At 40.6% G+C, this 15,225-nt stretch overlaps 2 protein-coding genes across 3 annotated transcripts in view; both read left to right on the top strand.

The window, feature by feature from the left end:
- Ranbp2 (RAN binding protein 2) overlaps positions 1-4,904 on the top strand; it is a 56,388-nt gene extending 51,484 nt beyond the window's left edge. The window contains exons 26-29 of the mRNA XM_038341291.2: positions 509-654; positions 2,613-2,886; positions 3,011-3,345; positions 3,697-4,904. Coding sequence (XP_038197219.1) covers positions 509-654; positions 2,613-2,886; positions 3,011-3,345; positions 3,697-4,002 — 1,061 coding nt within the window. The 3' untranslated portion in view covers positions 4,003-4,904. The remainder of the gene's footprint in view (positions 1-508; positions 655-2,612; positions 2,887-3,010; positions 3,346-3,696) is intronic.
- A 1,950-nt stretch (positions 4,905-6,854) lies between these two features.
- The window catches only part of Ccdc138 (coiled-coil domain containing 138), a 53,160-nt gene continuing 44,789 nt past the window's right edge, over positions 6,855-15,225 (top strand). For both annotated transcript variants that reach the window (XM_038342941.1, XM_038342942.1), the window contains exons 1-4: positions 6,855-6,977; positions 8,090-8,134; positions 8,295-8,352; positions 13,891-14,011. In XM_038342941.1, the coding sequence (XP_038198869.1) occupies positions 6,885-6,977; positions 8,090-8,134; positions 8,295-8,352; positions 13,891-14,011 (317 nt within the window). In that variant the 5' untranslated portion in view covers positions 6,855-6,884. The remainder of the gene's footprint in view (positions 6,978-8,089; positions 8,135-8,294; positions 8,353-13,890; positions 14,012-15,225) is intronic.

Consider the following 15,225-nt stretch of genomic DNA (forward strand, 5'->3'; position numbering starts at 1 on the left):
ATATTTGGAGAAGAAAACAAATAGTACAATTTAAAAATTAGTTCATGTATTTATATACTTCACAGGTCATGCTACATATAGAAAAACATTTAACTTCTAGATGATTGATATGTATTTACATTAGAATTCATAGTTTTTACTTATGCTGAGTTGTTTTTTTTAAGACTGGGCCTTACTATGTTTCCTTAGCAAGCTAGAACTCTATGTGACTACGTTGGCCTTGAACTCAGAGAGACCCACCTGCCTCTGCTTCCTGAGTGTTGGGATCAGAGGTGTGTGCCACAATACCTGGCTGCAGTTTTTAAAAATAGTATTTTATCCTGTAAATCTGCTGAAGTCAGTTGTGTTTCATAGCTGTTGAACTTTTCAGAATATTAGTACTTTAAACTTCTCAATTAGGTGTGTTTATGACATTGTTGAAAACTATACTAATGAAGTAATTGGAAAGTAATCTACAAAATGTAAAAAAGTCAAAATTCACAGTTTAATTACCAAATTTATTTATCAGATAAAAATTTCCAGTGGGCAAATACTGGAGCAGCTGTGTTTGGTGCACAGTCAACAAGTAAAGGTGGTGAAGACGAAGACGGCAGTGATGAAGAAGTCGTTCATAATGAGGATATTCATTTTGAACCTATAGTCTCACTACCAGAGGTAAGTGCCAAGAAGTAAATATTTTACTAGTAACCTAAGTATAAAAATTTTCCCTGAGTTGATTCTTCTTTTTAATACTGCTATCTACATTTCTTCCCAGAACAGTTAAACATTAGATTTTCAGACTTTCAAAACATTATTACTATTATTTATGTGTATGAGTCTTTTGCATGCATGCATATCTGTGTGCCATGTGTTTGCAGAGGTCATATCCCCTTGGACTGGAGTTACATACAGATGGAGTTACCGATGGCTGTGAGATGCCAGAAGGTTGCTGGGAACTGAACCCAGGTCTTTTGGAAGAGCATCCGGTGCTATTAACTGCTGAGCTATATCTCCTGTCCAGATTTCCAGCCTTTAAGTAGAAATTGTTTTGAATTTTTCATGTGTAGTGCTGGGGATTTAATCCAGGGCCTTGCTCATATTAGCAATCACATTACCAGTCAAGTGTACGCTCAATTTTGCCCTGAAGTTTTCTTGTAAATGATGCTTCCTAAATTGTTTGTGCAGTTTTAGAAATATTCTTGTTTTTTCTTTTTAGTTTTTTATTTTGTGTGTGTGTGTCTGTGTATGTTTAGAGAGTGGGGTGGGAGAGGAGGGAGGAAGTGGGTGTGCACATACCACAGTGAGTATGTGAGAGTACAAGCAGGTATGTCCATTCCACGGTGCCATTGGAGGGCAGAATAGCTTTCCAGTGTTTGAAGTCAGATTGTTAGGATTGTGTGACAAGCATGTTTACTAACTTGCCATCTTGCTGAGCCATAAGCATTTTTATTATGCCATTAAGAGATCGTGTGTCTTCATAAAATAATTTTAGGCACAAAATAGAGATAAATGTTATTTTAGGGAAATTACCATGTCCATTTTTTTAAACTTTTATTTTATGTGCATTGGTATTTTGCCTGCCTGTATGTCTCTGTGAGGGTGTCAGATCTTGGAGTTATAGACAGTTAGCTGCCATGTGGGTGCTGGGAATTGAACCTGGGTCCTCTGGAAGAGCAGTCAGTGCTCTTAACCAGTCTCCATGTCCATTTTCAATCTCAGTAATTACTGTCACACACACAGCATTGCTGTGACTGGAGGGATGATGGTCCTGTTGGGTCCCAGCATCCATGCCATACATCTCACAGCTGCCAGGTGTTCCAATGCCTTTGGCCTTTATAGGCACCTACATCCGTGCGCACATACCTACATACAGACACACACAAATAAAGAATTAAAAATAAAAAACATACTTAAAGAAACAATAAAAGGTTTGGAGAGATTGGCTTAGTGGTTAAATCCCAGTACCCACATGGTAGCTAACACCTGCATGTAACTCTGCTTCCAGGGGATCTGATGCCCTTTCCTGGCCTCAGGGGCAATGGATGTATGCGGTGCATAGATAACATACAGGGTAAAGAACTATGTACATAAAATGAAAGAGAGAGAATCAGCACTTTAGGGTGGAGCATTGGTTTTTGAGACAGCATATTGTTATATAGCATTACCTGGCCTATAATTCACTGTATAGCCCAGACTGGCCTCAAACCTATAGTAATCTCCCTGCTTCTCAGGCTCTGGAGTGCTAGGATTATTGCACATCCATGCTAAAAACCACATTCCCTCTGATCTCATCTAACCTAGTCTTGCCTTGAATTCTTGATCCTCTTGCTTCCACATCCCCAGTGTTGGGGTTATTGGTGTATACTGCCATGCTTGGCAAGAGCCAGCACTTCTGAAACCTCCTCTGACCTTTAAGGGCATTTTATTTCACAAAGAGAAGTAAAATACTATAAAATAGAAAGATATTTAATGATAAATCACATCTTTACTGTTTAACCAAGTCAAATTATTACTAGTCTACAGTGCTGACTTAGTTACTATGATACTGTGAAACCTGTTGGCGTTGGTCAATGAAGTTTGTTATAAACAGCTGTTTATATAGTAGCTTATATAATTCTTATCTGTTGTCATAGGTAGAAGTGAAATCTGGAGAAGAAGATGAAGAAATTTTGTTCAAAGAGAGAGCCAAACTTTATAGATGGGATAGAGAAGTCAGTCAGTGGAAGGAGAGAGGTATTGGAGATATAAAGATTCTTTGGCATACAATGAAGAATTATTATCGGATCCTAATGAGAAGAGACCAGGTTTTTAAAGTGTGTGCAAACCATGTTATTACCAAAGCCATGGAATTAAAACCTTTAAATGTTTCAAATAATGCTTTAGTGTGGACTGCCTCAGATTATGCTGGTGAGTTACTACCTTCAAATACCTTTTAATTTTACTGACTTTTCTGAAATCTATAAAATATACATACTTTGTAAGTTACTTTGATATTAAAGTCTCTTCTCTCCCCCATTTTTCCCCTTAACAGATGGAGAAGCAAAAGTAGAACAACTTGCAGTGAGATTTAAAACAAAGGAGATGACTGAGTGTTTTAAGAAGAAATTTGAAGAATGTCAACAGAATATATTGAAACTCCAAAATGGACAAGTGTCCCTTGCAGCAGAATTGTCAAACGAGACCAATCCTGTGGTGTTCTTTGATGTTTGTGCGGATGGTGAACCTCTAGGACGGATAATCATGGAATTATTTTCAAATATCGTTCCTCAAACTGCTGAGAACTTCAGGGCATTATGTACTGGAGAGAAGGGCTTCGGTTTCAAGAACTCTATTTTTCACCGAGTAGTTCCAGACTTTGTTTGCCAGGTAAGTGTCACTGTACAGACATCACGGTTAAATCTGCTAAGACTAGAAACTTGAGCAGGTTTTTCTTTTTGCCCCCATTCGCATCTTGGGAATTTTTAGTTTTCCCATCCCATAGCTGGCTTGTACTTGACACTCTACTCCTTTTCAAACATTCAGATGGAAAGGCTTCAGATTTCTTAATGTTTGTTACCTACTAGAAACGGAATGTAGGAAAAACTTCCCCCCACAAAACATGTATTTCTTAGTTTTCAAAATGTATTTTTAAATAGGGCATTTGTCATTCACTCTGTCATGATGATTTCTGTATATTTTAATGTGTGAGTCAGTATTAACAGATTCTTTTGTTTCCAGGGGGGAGATATCACCAAACATGATGGAACGGGAGGACTGTCCATTTATGGAGATAAATTTGAAGATGAAAATTTTAATGTGAAACACACCGGCCCAGGCTTGTTATCCATGGCCAATCGAGGCCAGGATACCAACAATTCTCAGTTCTTTATAACACTGAAGAAAGCTGAACATTTGGACTTTAAGCATGTAGTGTTCGGGTTTGTTAAAGATGGCATGGATACTGTGAGAAAGATCGAGTCGTTTGGTTCTCCTAAAGGGTCTGTTAGTCGAAGAATTAGTATCACAGAATGTGGACAGCTATAAAATAATTTTCACAGTGCATTTTATCTATAGTAACAGTTGAATTGATGCTTAATTGTTACAGACAATATGGTAATTATGTTCATCTTTTGAAAACAGACATTTCTGATGTATAAATGTAAAATTGTAAGCTTATAGCTGTTGTCACTTTTTAATGTGTGATAATTGATCCTGCATGGTATGAAATAAAAGTTTAAACACTGGTGTATTTCAGGTGTACTTGTGTTTATGTACTCCTGACATCTGTATTAGAAATGGCTAATACTAATTTTGTTAAAAGCAATAGAGCTTCCCAGACTATTGAAGGAATATTATATATGCAGTCTTATTTTAATTCCTGTTAAGATATTTGGATTTCCTGCATGGTACTTACCATTGAATAAGGGGACCATAACTCAGATAATTTTATTTAGATTTAAAATATATATATGGTAATCTTAACTATTCGTGTGCTCATTTATGTATAGACTCATTTATGAATGGATAGAGCCACAGAAGATTTGAGTTAACCAAAGTGCTCTTCTGTAATTTTTATGCTCCTGTATAGTTAAAAATTAACTTTTAAGTAGAAATCTGTCTTTTCATAAGATACGTAGTTCCCTTTTGAAGACATTAATTTTTACATTTTAAGTAAGTTGATCATCCCCCCACCCCATCCTTCTCCCTTCTTCCTTTTTTCTTCCTTCTTTCCATTCACTTTTCTGTTACCTGTCTCTACTACCTCAGAAACTTCAGCTTGGTCCTGATGATAGAATTGAATTTTTCTCTAGTTCTTGTGATAAAGTATGAATATTTTTAAAAGATCTATACCATGTTGTTTGGTTAAAGATTTGCTTTATATTAGATTGTTGCAGTACCTTTTTCTGGTGATTTTTGTAGCAGAAATAAAGTGATAATTGATAACAGCCATGACATTTAAAACATTCATTACTGTGCATCTCAGTTGTCTGTTCCTTCTGTGACTTGATGTGAGTGAGATCTGTTAAAGGCCAGCACTCTGAGCTCACACTTCAGCATCCAAACTGATAAACACTGAAAATGTTACTAGGATGTTGTTCCTGTCAGATAGGCAAACTGTTAAAGGAACAGCTTTTTGTTTGTTTGTTTGTTTTTTTGTTTTTTTGGGTTTTTTTTTTGTTTTTTTGTTTTTTTGTTTTTCGAGACAGGGTTTCCCTGTAGTTTCTAGAGCCTGTCCTGGAACTAGCTCTTGTAGACCAGGCTGGCCTCGAACTCAGAGATCCGCCTGCCTCTGCCTCCCGATTGCTGGGATTAAAGGCGTGCACCACCACCGCCTGGCGGAAGAGCATGTTCTTACGGGCCTACTTGGTGTAGAACTAAAAGGAATCTAGTTAGACCATAAAACTTTTGTATTTTCCAATTTTGAGTATTGAGTCCTTTCTGTTTTCTTGTGTTCACTATTAGAAGAGGGCAAGGAAGGTTATGGCTTATGTAATGAATTATGGGATAGCATCACTGTGAAAAAATATGTATTCCACGGTCAGGTACATGAAGTAAACCTGCCTGAAGTTGTTCTTGTAAAGGGAACCGTGCACATTTAGTGACTTCTTTGGAAAACTGCATAAAAGTACCGAAACTTCAGCTGAGAAGTTGATGCCGTCATTTTAGTCTAAGTAGACGGAAATGTCTTAAAAAAAAAAAAAAAGTCATCTGTAGTCCAGGATTACTTTGAACTTGCTTTGTTACTGAGGCTGGACCTGAACTCTTGATCTCACTACCTCCACCAGGATTGCAGGCATGTTCCCACTATGCATAGTTGCAAATGCTTTTTAAGGTATTCTATACTTGTTTTGCTTTTTCAAACTATTAGGGTTATTAAAGATCTTTCAAAAACTTGGTGGATTGGTGTGTTAAACTAACTTTCCCAGGACTGGCATTAATAACATGTTTCCAACCTGTACAGTTACCATTTTGGGTGCTGGGACTTGAACCCAAGTCCTCTGTAAGAGCAGTCAGTGCTCTTAATGGCTGAGCTATCCAGCGCCAACAAAGAAGTTTAAAAACCACTTGACGTATTTTATAAGATACTTGATATAATGGTGACCACATCGATAGCTATTTCTTTTCCAACTGGCTAGATTTTCTGTGCTCATTAAAATCTGGCAAAAGAAAACAAAACAGTTTAGATGGTATTTTATAGCAAAATATGATCTTCAAGCAGTTTTTTAAATAGTAAGTTTGCTGTTTACTTGCTGAAGTATCGGCTTTTGCAGCAGTAAAAGTAATTAAGGAATTTAGGGGTGCTGGTCCACATGAGCACTTGCTAGAATTTCTCAGTGTGAATTGTGCCAGAGAGTAACTGAAACTGAGCAAGTACGAGCCTGTATGATGAGGTTGAATCCCGACTGTGTGCGTTGTAGTGCTTTGGAAAGGTTTTTGTTTGAAGCCAAACTACATGTTTACAGGAAGTTTTTCTGACTTCATGAGGTATGTCTCTATGTAGTTGAGGCAGCTGTCCCAATTGATTATGACCGTGTAGCCCAGGCTGGCTTCCTGCCTCAACCTTCCATGCCTATCCCAAATTTATGGGAACAGGCAAAGGAATTGAAAAGGTAATGCAGTTGCAGTTCATGTGCCTAGCGTTCGGACATGTCCTGATTTTTCTTTTGATGAAGAGAGTGTGCTTAGGCAAGTTCTATGCACAGTAAACATTTTACCCAGTGTCCCACGTGGCCCCAGGCCCCGGGGAACACGCTGACTAGAATCTGGAAGGGACAAAGGAATTGGCTTGCAGTGCGTCCTCCTCGCACCCCTCTTCCCACTGGTTTCCAGCGCCCCCGGGGGCGGGGCCGGGCGTCGTGACGTACGGCCCGCCCCGACGCGCCTGTGATCGCGGTTCCCCGGGTGACCGTGGTCAGCGACCCACCATGGAGCGCAGGGTGGTCAAGCCACCCGGGCAGGACATGGTAGTGGAGCGTCTCAAAAGCCGCTACGGCCTCGCGGGAAACTGCACCATGGAGGTGAGGGGAGTGGAGGCTTCGGTGATGAGCTCCGCCGGGCGGGCGGGCGGGCGGGCGGCTACGGGAGGGCCCCGGTCGCCCTCCTCCGAGCGGCTCGCCGGAGAGCGTCCTCCCTCGGGGAAACGCCGCGATGCACGGGGTTGTGGCCTCGGTCCTGCTGGTCCGGACCCGAGTGCAGCCGGCGTAGAAGACGACGTAGTTCTTTCGGGAAAGCTTACAGCGAATAATTGCAAACTTAGGAGTTGTGGCAATGTGCATTCGTGTAGCCCTCCCTTGAATGCGCCGTTCACCAGGGGAGTCTTGCCACATTTGCTGCAGGACCCCTCCACTCTGGCAATTTGCTAGTGTTCTGTGAGAGGTTGGCTAGATCGCGTCTCCGATGAAAGCTGGAAGAACTGAAGCGGGAAACCGTTTGCAGCCCTGAAGTTTCCACGAGGCTTATTTTTATTATCACATCTCTGATAACAGAGGTGGGAGTTTACAGTTCAGCTGAGAAGCCTGCTTCACAGCCTAGCAGATTCAAGGTTTTAGAAAGTTCAACAATGTTGTCTTCAGAAAAACATCTGAGGTATGGGAACATCATTCACGCTGTTCTCCAGAAATTGAGGAAGGTCGCAGGCATTCCCGAGTTTCTTTCCACGTTTGCTGTTTTTCCAAAATCCCTTCTTGAGAAATATCAGTATATCTCAGTGTTCTCATGTCCATGCCACAAATTCATTCTGTCCTCACATAACCTTAATTCAGTCGCAACACATATTTTGGTTTTCCTGTGAAGCATGTTCTCAAAATCATAAAGCCTCATTGATCTTTTCCAGGAAATTTAGTATTGCTACACAAATACAGGATAACGCATAGTTCATAAGAAGATTTCACTGAGTACCTCAATTACGACCTTTTGTAGAAAGTTTTTCTGGGTGCAGATACCACCTGGGTCTGAACATGATGTTTGGTTGTTTCTCTTGCCCTTGATCTACAACAGATACCCACACTTAGTTTCTTACATCACTAATGCTTTGACGAGGCCGAAGTCTGTTGTGTATAGAATGCTTCCCAGTTTGAGTTTGTCTGATGGGTCCTGGTTTTATTTCAATATGGTTTTGTATTTTTGGCAGGACTACGACATGAATGGTGTGTGGGCCACTCTGATGAATCAACAGGTATATGTTTGCTTCTCTAATTACTGATGCTAATGTTGCTTAGGGTGTGGTGGCCCCTAGGCTTTTCCATGCTAACCTTTGTAATTAACATGTAATTGATGGAAAAATATCTTAAGGGAATATTTCTTAGTGTTTAAGTGTGTTTTCTTTATCCCTCTAGCATGAGCTTTCCAAGTTTGATCAGACTAAATGTAAAAGAAGAATTCTAAGCTCTCCAGGTAAGCCAATAGAATATTTCGAGTCTTTTAATACATTTGAGAGATTTTTGTAAATGTTTAGATGTAGGGTTAGTGTTGCTTATTTTTTATCTTAAAATTTTCAGTTTGGGGGCTGGAGAGATGGCTCAGAGGTTAAGAGCACTGACTGCTCTTCCAGAGGTCCTGAGTTCAATTCCCAGCAACCACATGGTGGCTCACAGCCATTCTATAATGAGATCTAGTGCCCTCTTCTGGCATGCAAGCATACATGGAAGGAATGTTGTATACATAATAAATAAATAAATCTTTAAAAAAATTTCAATTTGGCAATCACCTAATAATAATTGTGAATTTAGGGATGAATGTGTGAGATGCCTTTAAAAATTAAATTTAATGAGTTTTTGGTGTGTGTTTAATTTATAATATGTGCACCTTCTTTTTCTTTTTACTGCCGGGATGCTTGGAATCAAAAGCAGACCCTTGATCAATGCTGAGCGAGTGCTTGGTCACTAATCAATGTCTCCAGCGGATATGTTTGCTTTCGACGATGTTAGAAATTGAGCATTGGGTATTGGGTGAGGAACACTAGTTGGTCTTTTTAGGCCGGAAAGGTTACTAGGATAGAAACTAAAGGGAAAATTTATAAAATGAATGGAGTTGGAAAACATAATTATCCTGGGAGTTGTACTTTTTTTGATAAGTTAAACTTTTTTACAGTAATAAATATTAACCATTAATCTATTAATATTAACCATTTGTTAATTCTTCAGTGCTGTATTTACTAGTTAGACATTATAGTCAGTAAATTTTGGTAATTACAGCATCAGTAGTGTCTTTAATTTCATCCATGTGTGGGATCTGGCTCTGAGGACTAGTGGACTGGAGAGCTATATTGATCTGATTCATGTAAGTCTGCAGTCCCAGATCTGATTTCCAAAGCATGTTATATAATGGTCGGTGGCAAACTGCTCTCTAGGATAAAACTTGTTTGGTAATAAATTAAATAAAAACAAACCACTCTCAGTGAAACACCCTTTTGGCAGGGATTCTATTACAGGCACTTTTAGAAAAGTACGTGTGAAGTGAGAGGAAGAATGGTTAATGTTTCTGGAATATCAAAGTTCGGTCTACAGACAGAATGAGATCATTAATAAAAAAAATAACAGTTCAAGTTGATTGCTGAAGTAATAATCAAAAAAGACTGACAACAGATACCCAGAACCTTAGGAATGTATTAGGAGAAAGGGATTATTTCCGTTTGCTAACAGAGCCAGAGCGGAGAGACTGGAAGGCTTTTTAAAAAGATTGACTTGGACTAGAAATGAGAAGGTTATCTGGTAGTCACTTGTGGTGACCCTAAGCATCCTTTGAGACCGTTTGTGTTTCCACGGAGTTTATATGACTCAGTCTGCAGTGATGGACGGAGGATGCTTCTTTCTCGTTCTGAGTTCATGGCAGACTTCCAGGAGACTAGCAGCTTTCAGCTTCTCTTGCCAGTGTCTGTGTAGCTTTTACTTTGTGGTCTATAAACTATAAGAAGAGTCAGGAAAGCTCCATGAGGGTGGAGGAGACGGCTCCGTTGGTAAAACGCTGGCTGCAGAAGATAAGGACCCAAGTTTGGATCTCCATCCCATGTAAAAGCCAGACTTGGCATTATATTCCTGTAACCCCATTGCTCGGATGGCGGAGACAGGTGGATCCCTGGGGCTTGCTGGCCAGTGCTCTGTCAGTTCTTTAAAAACCTAACCTTGGCTGGGCGGTGGTAGCACACGCCTTTAATCCTGGCGTTGAGGAGGCAGAGGCAGCCTGGTCTTCATAGTGAGTTCCATGACAGCCAGGGCTACATAGAGAGATCCTGTCTTAAAAAACCCAAACCATGGGCCGGGTGGTGGTGGCGCACGCCTTTAATCCCAGCACTCGGGAGGCAGAGGCAGGCGGATCTCTGAGTTCGAGGCCAGCCTGGTCTACAAGAGCTAGTTCCAGGACAGGCTCTAGAAACTACAGGGAAACCCTGTCTCGAAAAACCAAAAAAAAAAAAAAAAAAAAACCAAACCATAAAACAAACAAGCAAACAAAAATAATAGCTAATCTTTATTGAAGATTCCGTGTACACCAGATGGCTAAGCTGTGATTTGAATAGCCTTTCACTGAGGCTTCTTCTCCTGTGTGATGTGTACTGTATGCCTTAATAAACTTGCTTGCTTTTCTCTTATTACCTTGTCTGTGATCACCAGTGTTTCTCCCAGCTATGCGTTTATAAGGGTTGAAGAGAAATTGTATTTGCTCCCTGATAGATATATTTCTGTAAATTTCTTAGATTAAATTTTTTTTGAGAAAACTGTTTAAAACATGTGCCCTTTATAAAATGAGCAATGAGGCCATTCTGCAGCAAGTGTTGCAGGAGTCCCATCATCCTCTCTGTCTTTAGTCCTTGGGACTCTGCCTCAGAGGTAAATCTTAACAGAGCGCTTTAGGTCTTGAAGACAAAGTAGAAGAAATTGATAACTCTATCAAAGAAAATGTTAAATATAAAAAAAATTCAAGCACAAAACATCCAGAAAAATCTGGAGGAGTATGAAAAGACCAAACTTACAAATAATAGGTATGAAGAAGGAGAATAAATCCAGGTCAAAGGCACAGAAAAAAAAAGTGTTTTGAGGGGGTGATTATTGAGACAGCGTTTCTCTGTTTGGTCTTGGTCATCCTAGAACTTGCTTGTAGACCAGGTTGGTCTCAATCTCAGAGATCGTCTGCCCCAGTCCCCCAAGTGCTGGGACTAAAGGCTAACAAAGTATTTTAAATAAAATCATAGAACATTTTCCCATGCTAAAGAAAGATGCTTGTATAAGAAGCATCCAGATAGACAGAACCAGGAAAGAAATTCCCTGTGACATATGATAATCAAAACACTATATGTACAGAGCAAAGGATATTAAAAGCCACAAGGGGAAAAGGCCAAGTCACATATAAAGGCAGGCTCATTAGAATAACACCTCAAAGGAGACTCAGAAAGCCAGAGGGGCTTACAAAACTAAGATCACAGATGTCAGCCCAGAATACTATACCCAGCAAAATTATCAGTGGCAATTACTGGAGAAAGAAAAACATTACACAATAAAACCAAATTTAAGTAATTTCCATCCACCAAGCCACTTGAAGGAAAACTTCAGTCTGAAGAGATGAATTCAGGGCAGACTCCGTGCCCAGGAGAGGTTGGCAACCACAAAACAAACTCTGGTATTTCTGTGGACTTTTTCTTTCATCTTACTTTGGACATTTTGTGCCTTATTCATCTTTTGATTTTTGTTTTTCATTTTATTTAGTGTGTGTGGGGGGGGTTGTGTTTTTTTCCCTTGCTTTGTTTTTATTTCTTAACTTTTTTCTTTTGAAAGAGAAAAACCAAAGTTCAGTGAGTAGGGAGATGGGGAGGATCTGGGAGGAGTTGGGGGAGGGGAAGATAATCAGAACATACTGTATCAAAAAGCTTTTCAATTAAGGAAACGAATGATGGGCTACAGAGTTGGCTCATGGTTCGAGTGCACACTGAGTACTAGAGGAATGGATGGTCCAGAGCACTGGCTGCTCTTGCACAGGACACAGGTGTGATTCCTTGCACCCGCATGGCAACTCCAAACCTTTTATAACTCCAGATCTGGGGGATCTGATACTCTCTTCCGGCCTTTGCCAGGCACTATGGTGCACAGACATACATGCAGGGAAAACACTCATCCACATTTAAAAAAAAAAAAAAAAAAGCGCACTGCTTTCCAAAGAACCTAAGTTTTCCCCAGCACCATGTCAGGTTCACAGTCACCTACAACTTCAGCCCTAGGGGAAAGAGGATCCTAATACCCTGTGCTGGCCTCTGTGGACACCTGCACACACGTGGTACACACACACAGACACAGAGACACACACACAAAATGAAAACTGAATCTACAGAAATGAGCAATGGCAAGTCGTATCTTTTTAACATTTTTGTTGAGATGTGGGGTTGGTGATGACTAGCACCGAGAATGGAGATTTGTGTGACCTGCACTTATCTCGCTTGTACAACTCTTCGGCTTCTGCACCCCAGTTTCCGAAGGTCTTTACATTAAAACATGAAGAAGTCCATCAGATGGTTTACTAGGTTATTTCATATTTTCCTAGACTTCTTACATCTTGAAATTTTATCAACATTGAAATGGGGGCTTTGTTACACAGCCTGGAGCCCTAATTTACTTTGTGTTGCTGCGATAAAAACAGTTACCAAAAGCAACTTGGGAAAGCGTTGATTTACCTCCCATTACATCCGCTTCTAAGGAAGCCGGGGCAGGAGCTCAAGCAGGATCCTGGAGGCAAGAACTGAAGCAGAGACCTTGAAAGAATGCTGCTCCCTGGCTGTTTCCTAGCTTCTGTTCAGCTAGCTTCTTACCTCGCCCAGAATCTCCTGCCTAGGGCAGCCACAGGTACATCAATTAGCAACGAAGAAAAAGCCCACAGTCTAATCTGATAAGACAGTCCCTCAGTTGTGTCTCTCAGATAACCCTGTGCTGTGTCCAATTGACCACTGAAGCAAACAGGGAGACCCGGGCTGTCCTCTAACTTCCTGTTTTAGTCTCCCAAGTAGTGTAATTATGGTTTGCACCACAAGGCCCAGCTAGTTTGAATTTTTTGAAATGTAAATAATGTATGGACATTAGCTGTGGTAGATTATACCAGCTAACTGAGTCAGTAATTGTAGTGGTTCAAATAAAATGGCCTCCATAGACCCATAGGTGGCAGGACCTTGTTGGAGTAGGTGTGGCCTTATTGGAGGAGGTGAGATCTCAGAAGCCCAAGCCAGGAATAGTGGCTCTTTGTATCTTCCCGCTGCCTGTGGACCCAGACATAAAACTCTGAGCTACCTTTGCAGCACCCATGTGTACCTGCACACTCATGTCCTGCTATGAAGATAGTGGACTAAACCTCTGAAACCGCAAGTCAGCCCCAGTTAAGTGTTTTTTCTTTATAAAAGTTGCTATGGTCATGGTGTCTCTTCACAGCAATAGAAACCCTAACTAACTAAGACAGTAATCTATTAAGTGCTTTCCTTTTCACTGGATTTAGACATAGGCTTACAGCTGTTAAAAACAAACAAACAAATGCTTGAGGACCATGTTAGGAGGTAAGAAGGCTGCATTCTGATTTCCAGGTAACACACCTGGTTCCCATCAGCTCTCTGCTCTCTGGGGTTTTAACTTGTGCAGTAGACTTAAAGACACCTGTTCTTACTTTACAGAGCCATCGCTTGGGTCAAGTAAGGATGAAAAAGCATTGTGTACTCAGTAAAGCACAATATCAGTAGAGTCATTGCCTGGGTCAAATAAGGATGGAAAAACCTTGTGTCGTCAGGCACAATATCAATATGTATTCTCTATCAGTGTGTATTCTCTAAACTCATTAGAGAGACAGATAAATCAGTGATTTTGGTGTCTTACTGTTATGAGGCCAGAATGAGATCTTTAGTATCTGATGTCATTGTGTAATGTATTATTGTTGTTATTATTATTATTATTATTATTATTATTTTGACAGAAGATCTGGATACCTACTGCTCTGGAGATAAAGTTGGTTCCTCATTAAGATGTTACTCTGATGAAAGGGAGCATCCCACAACACCTTTTTGCAGTTCCTTCAAACACTTAAATGTGAACTGGTAAGGAATTCAGAATAGATACTGTTACTGTCCTGTTAGCAACTCAAGGAAGGCAGTAGAAGGGGCTGGAGAGATGGCTCAGAGGTTAAGAGCATTGCCTGCTCTTCCAAAGGTCCTGAGTTCGATTCCCAGCAATCACATGGTGGCTCACAACCATCTCTAATGGGGTCTGGTGCCCTCTTCTGGCGTGCAGGCATACACACAGACAGAATATTGTATACATAATAAATAAATAAATAAACAAATATTTTTTAAAAAAAGGCGATAGAAAAGAGAAGTGTGTGTGTGTGTGTGTGTGTGTGTGTGTATGTGTGTGCGCGTGTGTGTGTTTTCTTGGTCAGAAGTAAAAGCAGTCTTGATCCTGATGAGTAGTTGAAGAGCCTAATTTAATATTTTATGTGTATGTGGACTTTGCACCACGTGTGTGCCTGACTCCCCAAGGAGGCCAGGAGAGGGTATCTTACCTCTGAAGTGAGTTACAGACAGCTGTGAACCACTGTGTGGTGCAGGAACCTCTGGAAGAGCAGCCACTTCTCTTGGCCACTAAGCTGTTGCTGCATCCCTATTTATTCTTTATTACATTTATTCATTTATTGAGTGTCTGTGGGTGGGGGATGGTGTGCGCATGTGTCGAGGCCAGAGCACAGTTTATAGGAGTTAGTTCTGTCCTTCTACTGTTTGGGTCCCGGGGATTAAATTAAACTCAGGTTGTTAGCCGTGGCAGCAAGTGCCTTTGTTCACTGAGCCATCCCTCCTGCTCTGAGTTATTAAGTAATTAATTTTTTTTAAAAAAAATTTATTCATTTCATCTTATGTGTATGACTGTTTTGCCTGCATGTAATATGTGTACTGCATGCATATCTGGTGCCCAGGAGGTCAACATGCTGTGAGCCACCATATACATCTAGGAGCTGAACCCAGGTCCTCTGCAAGAGCAACAAGTGCTCAAGTGCTCTTAACTGTTGTGCCATCTCTTCAGTCCCCCCACTTCCCCTTCTTGAGACAGGGTTTCTCTGTAGCTTTGGAGCCTGTCCTGGAACTCGCTCTTGTAGACCAAGCTGGCCTCGAACTCACAGAGATCCACCCGCCTCTGCCTTCTGAGTGCTGGGATTAAAGGTGTGCGCCACCACCACCCAGCTCCATTAAATTTTTAAAAAGATGTATTTATTTTACTCTATGCATGTGACTGTTTTGCATGCATGAGTGTTTGTGTA

This window comes from Arvicola amphibius, chromosome 9 (assembly GCF_903992535.2).
Source record: "Arvicola amphibius chromosome 9, mArvAmp1.2, whole genome shotgun sequence".
NCBI classification, from domain to species: domain Eukaryota; kingdom Metazoa; phylum Chordata; class Mammalia; order Rodentia; family Cricetidae; genus Arvicola; species Arvicola amphibius.